The 13,102-nt window shown below is 31.5% G+C and overlaps 1 protein-coding gene across 5 annotated transcripts in view; it reads right to left on the bottom strand.

Annotated features, from left to right (window-relative positions):
* Window positions 1-2,522: 2,522 nt before the first annotated feature.
* GRIK2 (glutamate ionotropic receptor kainate type subunit 2) overlaps window positions 2,523-13,102 on the bottom strand; it is a 659,820-nt gene continuing 649,240 nt past the window's right edge. The window contains exons 17-18 of one of the 5 annotated variants that reach the window (XM_058734821.1): window positions 6,603-6,737; window positions 4,130-4,243 (exon numbers count right to left, since the gene is read on the bottom strand). In XM_058734821.1, coding sequence (XP_058590804.1) covers window positions 6,618-6,737 — 120 coding nt within the window. In that variant the 3' untranslated portion in view covers window positions 4,130-4,243; window positions 6,603-6,617. Of the gene's footprint in view, window positions 4,244-6,598; window positions 6,738-8,274; window positions 8,362-13,102 lie in introns of those variants that run through there. The other 4 variants (XM_058734822.1, XM_058734824.1, XM_058734823.1 and 1 more) reach the window with 4 other exon arrangements.

The following is a 13,102-nucleotide window of genomic DNA, read 5'->3' as shown; positions in this document are numbered from 1 at the left end:
AAATTCATCTAGGTATAAATTATTTTCAACTTAGAACTCTATACCCAGCAAAATTTATAATTACAAATGAAAGTAGAATAAAAGCATTCAGACATAATCAGAGATACAGAAATATCTCATAAAATGGAACCGCCCTGGACCTCTTCTCTAGAAGCCACCATAATTAGTGATACATCTAGAAGAGAGAAGATATATATTAGAGGCAACAGGAGATTCAACATGATTGAGAATAAGATCCTTAGCAGGCAGAAGAGAGGAGTCTCATACAGAGGGCCAAACATAAGTCCACATTGGGACAGTGTAACTCAAATTATAGATACATTCAGGATTGTCATGACCAAAATCTTCACTGCCATTGTACCATCTTTTAAACCTGAAAACATAATTCTCAGGTGATCCTAGTTCATATTGTTATTCACACTTTGCTTTCATTGATCAGACACTGATGATGTTTTTGCTGTACATTCGTGCTCTATTTCCTGAAACAGCTGGGTACTCTCGTCTATGAAAGTACTCTGCTTAAATTTACATTTCAGAGTTGGAGGTGGAGACAAGGAGCCTAGTCACAGAATATATAGAACAGACTATTCCCGGTGATCAATTTTTGGTGTACACAACAACTAGATGCCATAATTCTGTTGTATACAATTTGTTGTATGTATATTTCAAAATAAACAAATATTAAAAAGTAACATTTTGCTAAAATACTTTTAAATCATTAGTGTTTAGGATATATACTCATTCAATAATAACAAGGAACATGTATTAAAAATGTAATCGAGTTGTAAAATATTAGAAACATTTTAACTCACAAAATATCCTTATCCAATTTACATATTTGTAAGATAAAATATATCACCTTGGTGTTCTCATAGTGGTTAGGGCTGTTCATCTGTAAATATGTGAATTCTCCTTGGGATTTGGTATTCTCATAGTTGTTAGGGTTATATAGCCTCAATATAGATAGATAGATGATAGATAGATAGATAGATAGATGATAGATTAGATAGATAGATAGATAGATGATAGATCATTGGTGTTTTAATCTGGTTAGGGTTATTTAGTTATGGCATATGTGAATCCACACCGCTAGTGTTTCATAGTGGCTGGAGTTACTTATGATATATGTACCTCCATTGATTACCTGAAGTTGTCAGGTTATGTTGTTGATTGTAATAGGTGTTCTCTTCCTGTCCTTCTTACAATTTAAATACTAGGCTAGAGAAAAATGCTTACTCCATATACTACCTTCCCAGAGAGAAGACACATTTTTTCACTGGTTGAAATTATTTTTAAAGTAACCAAGAGTTTATTAAGATTAAGAATAGTATCTCATAGATGCATAAGTACCTATTAAGTAGGGAAATATCTGTTTGGCAATAATGTAGAAACCTTTTAAGAAATGGATAAAAATTCAAAAAAAAAAAAAAAAAAAGAAATGGATAAAAATTCAATATTATACACTGTTTATATATCCTAAATTACCATTAGAGTTAAAATACAGAAGGTTTTTTTACACTTTTCAAAATGTTTTAATACTTGAATAAAATGACTGCCACATTTTATGAAAAATTGAAATCATTATTTCCTGACTTCTTACAAATAATTAAAGTTGTAATTTCCTGTCTATTATTAAGTTAGTTTAATATAATGAGGAATTAAAATTAAAAACTGATTTAAAATATGATTAGAATCTAATCAATAAAAAAACTTAATATTATCCAAAATCTGAACATTTTTATGAGATATGTTGAGGCTATTTACCATGTAAAAAAAATAATGCTGAGATGTTTAGGAGTGGCTTGTGTATCTCTCCAAAATTAAATTTGGTAACAAAATCATCATGGAAATATGAATTTTAATTTAAAATAACTGATACTAGAAATTTTCAAAATACTTGTTCATTTAATTTTTAATTTAATTAGATATCAGAAATTTGATTATTCAACTTCTCTGAGTTTAAAAAAATACAGAGGCTTTTCTTTTTTCTTTTCTTTTCTTTTTTTTTTTTTTGGTCACTTCTAATTTAAATGGTTACCTTTTTTGCTTTAAAACAAAGTTCTGTCAGGATGTTAACATCTAAACCACATCATTACTAATTTGTTGGTATTGAGCCTATCTCTTCCTCTCCTTTTGCTGAATTATCAATGCACAAGGAATTCTTAAGTTGGACATGGGTTAAATTTCAAATATACTATTAGTAAACATTACACAGTCTTACACAACCCTATGAATATAGTCAATATCTACTCGTGGAAAAAGTAAGATCATGACTGCTGCTTCTAGAACAGCTATTTTTCTCATTTAAACTGCCATAAACCTAGAGATTACATTACAGCCCAGTCCAGCTTTTCCTACATCTGTGTAGTTCATCACTGAGCCTTTTTCTTCTTTTCTCCAGGTGGTTGGGAAGTGGCCATCCTTGATGATCTAGAAGGATTCAGGAATCCCTGAATTCCCTGAATGCAATGAACATATTGTGCATTCATTTACACATACAAGAGAAAAATGAAAGTCAAAGCTGAAAGTAAAATGGACATAATTTTAATGTTTTTTTTTTAATTTTGTGCATTGGATTCAAACAGCAAACTGTGTGCACTCAACTGTTATCACAATGTTGTCAAGAGGTCTGTGTCTTTTACCATTTTACACACAATTGTTCATTACAGTATGTTATCAGCCTCGTGGAAACCAGGGGTGTGGCATGGTAAGCAGTGATGGTAGTGCACCTAGCTTTTATATTATCTAACTTGAAAATATTTCTCTTCTATGATTCCTTTTTTTTCTTGATAAAAATAGTTTTCACCAAACGTTGGTGGTGCACACGCACTACCATTCATGCTTGGCATCACACCCCTGACAGGAACACATGTTCTTATTTTGTTGATAAAAAGTATTACAAAAATTTCCATACAAAAACTATTTTCATAGAAATCTTGCATTTCCACAAATAAACCTGAACATTTTTTTGAAAAAAACTGCTCAAGAATTTTGTTCATTTAACATTGTGACTGTATTGATAAATGCAGTCCGCTTCGAAGTTCTCCACACATACTTTTCTATAGATGAACAGTCCCCTTTCTCCTTTCACTGAGATCTGCCCAGGCTCCATCAAGTTCACTTAGAGCGGGAACGAGGGTTTAGATGAACATATCTGAATGTTAGAATGAAAGCTTCAGTCTTCCACATAACCATCAATACTCAGCCCTCTTTTACGACTTAAGACAAAGATTGCAGAACATCATCCTTTTTCATTCAGAATCTCTGAACCAACTGTTGCCCTTTTATTCGGGGGATGGGATTGGGGAAAGGGTATAAGGGGGTAGGGTAAGGATCTGGTAGAGTTGTATGCTAAATCTCCTGCTTTAGTAAATTTAAGAAAAACATTATTGCCTTGGTAATTGACATTTCTATCTCAATCAGTGACACAGACTGTCAAAAGAAAGAAAGAAAGAAAGAAAGAAAAACACTGATGAATATCTGCTTTATATTCCACTTGCCATGAAATTCAGATTTGTTTTGCATTACATTTTTTTTTCACATCCTATAAACACATATTGTCTATTCAGATGATATTATACTGAGTAGCTGGGGGCTAGTAACATCATCACCTCTATTACCTGGGTGTCAGAAGACTGTACTGTTTCTTGTATCACTACAGTTTTTGCTGATTCCAAGTATTTTTATTCTTTAATGATTTTTCTTTTTTTACTGGTTACCCTTGGGGCATCGATTTTCCACTTCCTGGCAACAGTTGGACTTCAAAAGGAACCTGTAATTTCCTACTGGACTGCATTTGAAACCAGCCACAAAATGCGCATGTCACATTCACTCAGAAGAAGGGAGGAACCCATGATAAACAGTGTAACCCAGTGTAACTTGGTTGATCCGTGATGCTTGCAAATCAAGTCTGATCATTGCAACTGCTTAGATCACAGAGTCTCTAGTTCATAGACACAGCGGCATGAGGTAACTCATTTTATTTTGCACAGGTTGCATATTTCCACAGGAAACATTCTCGCTAAATTGTTTGGAAAAAAAGACGACAGTTTGTGCTTGGGTGTTTGGCCTCCCAGCTTTATGCCATGGTTTCTTTACCTGGCAACCTTCTGTCGTTAAATGTGTGCATGTTGATAACTTCTTCTGTTTTCACAATAACTGGGGCCTGTGGCTTGTGTTTTAACCGTCGCTGGCACTTCAGGGACATCCTCAGTTCTTCCACCATAGCGCTACAGAAGGACCTCTAGGAACAACACAGAGAATGAAATATTACAAAACAGATACACTGCAACTGCCCAGAAATAATATTAAACTCATTTTCAACAGGCTTGTCAACATAAAAGCCTTGAAGGTTTGAAATATTTCATTAAGAAGATAACAGTTGTTGCACTTTTAATAAACAACTAATGATATTTCAAATATTTTTATCAAAGTGGGCTAGTTTAAAGAAAATCTCCACCCGACAGTGAAATTAACTGCCAACAAGGAATGCATATAGTACGTATATGTTGAATAAGATTTTCAGATGTAAAATTTATTAACATCGTGAAATATAAATCTACCTTAAAATTTAAATACAAACACATATACACAAATCAATAACCAGAAATCCATTCTTGATTTTTTAACAAATAGAAGAAATGTACTACTTTTAAATCACAACATGAAATATGAAAATTTTCTTTAAACATGGATTCTACATTGTGCATCTCAAAACAGAACAAAAATAGTACTCACACATTTAGACATAAAAACATGGAAAATAATTTCTGGTATTCATCATATCTTGGTGTGATTAAGCCTATAAAGCTATCGATGATGATTACAAACAGATATGATTTAATCATGAAATGACAAACTGTAGCACGTTAAAAATACATGAATATTAATTTTTTTGTCAACATAGGCTTCATGACTGAAAGCTGGCAAATAAGTTATTCCATGAAGAAAAAATGACCCTATAAATATTATTTTAATTCCCATTTCATTGGCAATAGATTTTGTTAGAAATTCTGTATATCTGGGGCTCATTATGACACATTCCTCACAATTCCTATTACAGAGTCATATATGTGAAACAAAATTTTGTTAGTCTCCTTCCCCAGTTAATTGAGATACACATGTATTAGTTACATATGAATAAGATTCATGGACAAGTTCCATATTGTAGTTGGAATTCAGATGGGCTGAGACTTAGGCTCTTTCTGTGCAAGCACTAAAAGTACGAACAACAACCAAAAATGTGGACAAATATGAAAAGTTTATACAATTCCTAACAGTGATATGAAAACAGTGAAATAAACCTAATCAAGTTTGCGTATGAAGACATTTTTTCCTTTAGATGTTGCTGCTTTATCGTTTATCAGTTTAGGCTAATTCCAAAATAATAAAGGATAAAATATTTCATACCATATATGTGCCTTATGTTTGTAAAAATATTTTGCATGCATAATCTTTTGTGTCATTCAAACTAATACTTTGAATTAAAGTAGGCATCTATGTGACAGAAATCTGATTCAGAGAAAAGGCAAATAAATCACTTTCTGTGGCTCATACCTGAGACTACAGCAATATATCCTGATACCCAATGTTGTGATTTTTGACCCTGCCTTAGTATCTTCTTGTCCATTATTGGCTATATCTTCATTTCTCTTCTATGGGTTCCTGAACAGTTTCCTTATTGGTATTCCCGACTCTAATGTCTAGGCTACCCTTCTCCAAAGGCTCACAAATAACAGAAAAATCTATTTTTAAACCAGTTATTAATAACATTTCCTTGTCCAACAAACAGATAAAATCCAAATGTCCTGTTTTTTCCCCATCATGACTTCTGTGATTCAGCTTTCCTCCTTCCTCCTCACTTTCCCCTCTCCATTTCTTTTTTCTCTACATATACTCTTCTCTGCTTGGACCTTCAGGATTTTTTTCTCCTTCGCTTCTTGCTCTAGTGCCCTGCAGAATTCTTTCACCCTTCATATCAATCCAACTTTATCCCTTATCTCAGGACATGACTCATATTTTCAGTTATTCAGAAATCACTTTCCAAATGACCAGAATCGTTATTTCATTCAATGTGGTTTTTGTTCCTCTAGCATTTTGCACTCATTGTCATGTTTTTCTATCTGGCCTCACTGTCTTCTGTGTATCCTTCTCACTAAATTGTAAAGAGCAGAAATCAAATTCTCATGGCAATGAATGAGCACACATGTATTCTTTAAATGTTGACTGAATTTTAACAACAGCTACACATGACCCTAATATCTGAATTCTAATTTTACAGTGCGTTTAATTCATTTGCTTAAAAGTTTTTTCAGAAGCTTAGTAAAATGCATGTCTATGAGTTATCTGATTAATCAGGTAAAACTTTGGCATTTGTTTAATAACATTAAATTAGTAAAAATATTAATTTATTAGTACTTGTAATGGGTGATGATTAAATGCTACACATGGATTTCCCATTAACTACAGTTACTGCCATGCATTATTTATAATGTGTTAAATTATACAGTTCAGAAGTTCATGAATTAGATTTCTATTAAAGGATTTATATGACACTGACAGCCAGTAGATGGACACAGTGTTTCTCATTGCTTAATACCTACTATTAGATGTACTTATTAAGAACATGATGATAATGATGATGAAGATGGTGATGATGACAACACTGTAGAAATGGAAAAATCTGACTCCAAAAGGGGGAAGAATACATAGTCTTGAGGTAACTTAGTCTTGGCTCTCTGTTGAAACATTTAACAGAAGAATTGATTAGATAATAAAACAAGGTCAGAACTTGATGCCATTGACACTTTAAAATGTTATAGGATGTGAAAAACGTTGAATTGTTTGAAATAAGCCTTCATTTAAAATGAATAAATTTTGCAATGCTAAATAAAACCCTCTTCTTGGCAAACTCGATTTTTAGACATTTTAAATAGATTAGTTCAAATAAACTAATTATTATTTTTTGTCCATACTAAAAGAGTGTCCTAAACAGCTGATTTCCTTTGAGAAAAAAAATTTATAAATATACATACCCATTCAACTATGAAATGACTCAATTTTATTTCTAGTAAGTGAAAGAGTAAAGTATATTTAGTACCCTATACTTAACTTCAGACTACAAATAAAGGCATATAAAACTCTTTTAAGTAATTTTATATAACATGTATATTGTTGAGTAATATAAAATGTAGGTTAAAAAAGTCTGCACCAATCAAAAACCACAATACCATCACCTTTTACAAATGAAAATTATCTGAAATAAATTATATTTACAAATTTAGAAGTTCTGAAAATTATAAGCATGTGACCCCGCCGTTACTATTTTAGGCTTTATCTAGTCTACAAAACTATTAGAAAGTGAACATTTTAATCAAGCAGCCTTTAATCAACCAACCAATAGCTTGGTTTTATTTAATGTCAAATTACTACTTTTACTATTTTTTTCTTGGAATGAGTGGTATTTTACCAGTTTTCTTTATCTATTAGTGTATGTTTACCTGGAAAATAGTTTTATTTTAGGTTATTAATAAAGTCACCGTGAAACCATGGGTTCTCTTCTTGTAGAATATTTTTAATCCTTCATAAAACTATGAAAAATTTAGATCTCAGTAAGAGTTTAGAATCTACATGGAAAATTTAAAGAATTTAATGATATCATAAAACACTGTTCATTTGTGGCACTAAGACAAAAACATATTCTCTACTTTTTTTTTAAAGCTTTAGAATACAAATTCCATATTGTAATCTGTGTTAAAATCTAAAGTTGAAACTTCAGAAATGATTGTGAATTATAGTTGTTTCCCTGTGCCGTATGTTGCCAAAAAATTACTAACTTTTAAATAAAGTTCTAATGTCATTCAAGAGACAATCTGTCTTTCCTACTTCATATAATAATTGGAACTTTAAAAATGCCTTTTTATTGAAATATTAAATAAGGTTTTGAAAAACCCAAGTGCATGTAACAGGAGTTTCTTGGATTATAATAAAGAAGAAGAAAAAGGGGGTGGGGAGGAGGAGAGGAGAAAGGAGAGGCAGAATAAAGAATAAAAGAAAAAGAGAGCAATAGAGAGGGGAGGAAGGAAGTAGAGAGGGAGGGTGAGAGGAAGAGAAAGAAACTATGTTGCTTTTCAAATCACTTCTTAGGAATGGAAAACCACAAATTGTGTCATTAAATAAGGTAACTTTCTTAGGGTGAAAACAACAACAAAAATGTTTCTCCACATTAATATAACAGACTACAAAAAGAAAAAAGAAAGGCACAAGGATACTAACCATTATTAAAAACCTCTTTTAGTAAGTTTCAAAAGTTTACTAAACAGTGTCTGGATGGTAGGGTGGCACTAACCAAATAGAAGATTCCTGAAAATGAAAATTTAAATCTTTGAGCTGTTAGCATGTATAATTGCATTTAAATTAGTAAAACTCATTATAAAATTCACTATATTTAATGAGGCAACCTGTATTTACACATCTCTAATTCTATAAAGGATGAAGGTCCGGAAACTTTAAAAGTATAAATGTGGCTATATTTACATTGTTTTAAAATAAAGCTGTATTTTTATTTGGAGTATATAATAAGACAACATAAATAGTCCACAGAAAAAAATGTTCCACAATTATCATTATTGGTGTATAAAATAATTTATTCTGAATAACTTAACTTTCGAATTTACAGATATGTTTATATGATCACATGATGTGACAGCACTTGGCAAAACACATAATTTTTTTAATATTAGAAATCTAGTTGTAAATATGTTCCCCACTGGACACTGGCATAAACTCCACTTTTAAGTTAAGACCTTTATATCTATCAATGTCTTTTTTAAAAACAGCAACTGATGAAAAATAACCAATTTGAATTTTTAAACTTTGAAGCTTGTCACTTTCAACTTGAAAATATGTTGTCATTTATCACCCAGAGGAGAAATAATCATAAAATATTATACAGTACGATAAAGTCTGTATTTAGTATTTATTTTTTAAAGCGGAAACTATTTTACATGTCTTGCTGTCTATTCTTTGATAGTATAAATGATACTCTAATATTCATTCAGAATAATTTCCAACCATTTTGCATACTTGAAATTTCCTACTTGAAATGCCATCTAAAATATTCAAGCTACTTCTATCAGATTTGTAGCTCAATATTCTAATATATACTAGCTTATATCAACTAATCTGCCTTTTTTAATGTTGTATTTAATTTTCAGAGAGTGTGAGTGGGGGAGGGGCACAGAGAGAGAGGGGGACAAAGGATCCCAAGAGGGTTGTTGTGCTGACAGCACAGAGCTCAACATGGGGCTCCAACTCGAGAACCATGAGATCATGACCTGCGCCAAAGTTGGAAGCTCAACCAGCTGAACCACCTAGGTGTTCCTAAGTTGTTTTGTTTTGTGCTTGTCCTTTAAATTGCTTGTAATCTGGGGACACCTGGGTGGCTCAATCGGGTGAGTGTCCAACGTCGGCTCAGGTCATGATCTCATGGTTCCTGAATTTGAGCCCTGAGTTTGAGCCCCACATTGGGCTCTGCTCTGACAGCTCAGGGCCTGGAGCTGCTTCAGATTCTGTGTCTCCCTCTCTCTCTCTGCCCCTTCCCCACTTGTGCGCCTGTGTGCTCTCTCTCTCTCTCTCTCAGAAATAATAAATGAATTAACTATAAAATAAAATAAAATAATAAAATAAAATAAAATAAAATAGTCATCTGGTCATGGATAACCAGTCTGTTCTCAGACACTCTTCTAATTAATTTTTATGCTGTGGGCCATTTGACCATGAAGTCCAAATCACATATAGTGAAGACAAACCCAGTCACTGATCCCTGCATACAATTATCCCATATTAGATAGTAGCTAATCAACTAAATAATAACTAAAATGGAATAAAAGTATAAAGAATATAAGATGCAATATTTTATATAGGCATTGCTGTATTAAATGGAGAAAATAATTGTCATTTAATATGACACATTCCTTTTGATTTATACTCTTTTTAATTAACAGTATTTTTAAAATATCAAAGAGCTAATGCTGTACATCAGAAGTATAAATTGACCTAAGGCTATATGAATGTAACAGTGAAGCAATGAGAGATGGAAAGTGACTAGTTAATACACTCATGTCAAAAATATATATAGCAACTTTGATCTTGATATTCAGTTCTAGAGCAGCTATCATTTTGAAAAAAATATGTTATTTAGATAAGCTTTGCAGCTGTCAGACGGGACTTTTTACATGCAGTTTCTGTAGTGATCTTATTGCTTAATCACTTTAATTTTACAGCTAGAGAAACTCAAACTCAAGAAGTCGTTATCTATCTAAGGTTATGCATGTAACTGGCATGAGAACTAAAAGAAGAATGCTGTTCTCTTGATTACCATTCTACGAATGCTTTATTATTTTAGCTTGCTTCATTAACAGTGATTTGAATTTCAGTAGAGCCTTTTACCTGGATGCTGTTCTTAATAAATGTTAATTTTTGAATAATAAGTAATAAATCAGACAAAAAATTATGGGGCAAAAAGAAATACATTTTTTAATGAATAAAATGACAAAGCGTCCTATGCTTTAGCCTGGATTATTTTACAATGATAAACTTACCCAAAGATTAAAATATTCTCAGAAACCTTGACTCTTTACAGAAACAATTGCTGAATATTTTATATTGCATTTAGCAAATACAGTGACACAGAAAGATGAAGCATCATCATACATTTTTATACTTCCCCTACTTAAGCTAGAAAAATCAATAAATAAAGTCTGAAAAGCTTCAACACCACCTTGGTCAATATAACTATGAAATGCATTTTTAAGAAAAAGCAATGTTAATCATCACATTCTTGCTAGTTGTCATACTCATACAATTTTCAACAAACATATAACATCTAAATATCTAATGCCTAATTCCAGGAAAGCTCTCTCTTTTTAAGATCCAGAAGGTAAAATGTATCAGCTTTATGAATAATAATAAATATGTTATAGCAACTGCTGCTTATTATATGCCAGACACATGCAAAAACTTCCATGTATATTAACAGTCTTAATTTTTAAAACTTTCATCTATGTTATATTCATAACTCATTTATTTGTGTATTTTAAGTGATGTATGGAAAGATTAAATAATTTTATCCAAAGTTGAATAAAGTTGAGAAGTGACCTCAAATCTTTTTTTTTTTATTCCAAAACTCATGCTTAATTGTCTAGGAAAGTGAAATAACTAGACAGTGCTTATGATCAAAGCCCACAGTCTTTTTATCTATTTTAAACTCCTACTCCACACATTTCATCAATGCAACTTCAGGAAGGAAAACTATTAGGAGAAATAATTAAATATGCTGTCGCCACTTGTGCAATATGTTATAGCTTAAGTCATGTAAGACGAGGCATCTTTGACTTTGGGAACCACTTGACCCTTGGGACAAAACCTCATCTGCACAATATGGATAATGATCATTGCACACTCCTCAGGGTAACACTGTATTCAAATGAGACATTGCTCTTCAGAAACTCTAAAGTCATTTCTAAAAACAAGGTAGTGAAATTATTATCAGTCAAGCTACAATTTTAAAACATCATTTATGGGCATAAACAGGATGGCTCATCATAAACAAATGACTTAAAAATCCTTTTGCTGATTTGGAACTAGGTTGGCGAATAAAATAAAGATTGGCATCTCATTTTTAAGTATGATTTTATATTTATGTTTAAAAACATTTTTAAAAGCCATCCAGTTAATCTTTATTTAGGTCATTTATAGAAATGAAGAGATGCTCTGCTCTCAGAGAAAAGCAGTAACTTAAAGACAATACATAATGAACTATTTGTCCAAAGTTTTTTTTTTTTTTTTGCAACTTTTAACTTTTGAATAGCAACATGTTTTACGGCTAAATTTTATTATACTGAAAATTTACTTAGAACTTTTAACTTCTAAAATTTTAAATGTCATTAAAATTTCATGCATTAAATCAATGAAAGGCACAGCTATTCTGTGTTTTGTTAATAGGCATTACTTGCAAAAGGTAAATATTGAAATCTGTACTGTTGATTTATAAGAGTATTTGCACTCCTATATCTTATTCAATAAATGACTTCTTGTAAAAAGCATTGCTCCTGATGGAACAAAATTCTTCGGCATTCTGAAAGCAACAACCTGTTTTCATTCTTATGGTTCCATGAAATACAGATTCAGTCAGCTTTGAAAGTGTTTCCTAATACATACTCTTTCATCTAGGATCCCTAGTCTTGCAGCTTTAAACTAAACCACCCTGATTTTCTCTTTATCATTCCCCCAAATTGCATTGTTTTCATTCCTTTGGCTTTCTGTGAGTTACAACTTCCTTTTACATTTGTTATTCAACTCTAGACCAAAGAGCATCGTATGTGCTCTCAAAAACATTTTTAACTTTCAGTGTCTGGAAAAAACATCATTATTTAGAGGTTATCTGGAGTATGATATACCAGCATTCTATAATACAAAGAACTGCATTGACTAAAATGTACTATATCATGGAAAACAACAATACAAAATAGTTCTTACAATGTACTTCAATCATCTTAAAGGAAAACTCAAATCAATACAAATTCAATATCTGAGCAATAATTTATATTTTTTATTTCTCAGACATTTTGTTTATACTTAATAAAGAGTATTTTTGTTGCTAAGATTTTTCATGTCAGGAAACTCAAAGATTCATGTTCAAACTATTCAACAAAAACAATCTTTACAGGCAAATACATTTCAATTGCACAAGAAAGAAAATATTTCTGTATATAAATCAGACAAAATATTAAACTATGTAAGTTATATTACTATTCTTGTGGAAATCAAAAGAAGTCAGAATTATGTACATCTTTTAAAAGAGGACATCTTAAAATATTTAAGAAATGAATACTTTTAAACATAAATGAATTATGTCATAAAATAGTTTAATGAAAATTAAAATTATTACAATCACTTCTAATTCATGCTTACAAAACCAATATACTCTAATACATACTACCGGGCAAAACAAAATTCTGTATATTAAGTAGCTTTTTTCAGTTATACAGTAAGACTTAGAGAGAAACAGGACTTTCAAACATATCCATGTAATCTGAAATGC

Source organism: Neofelis nebulosa, chromosome 6, assembly GCF_028018385.1.
Source record: "Neofelis nebulosa isolate mNeoNeb1 chromosome 6, mNeoNeb1.pri, whole genome shotgun sequence".
NCBI lineage: Eukaryota > Metazoa > Chordata > Mammalia > Carnivora > Felidae > Neofelis > Neofelis nebulosa.
The sequence above is the reverse complement of the archived record's forward strand: the minus strand, read 5'-3'. Positions and strand labels throughout refer to the sequence as shown.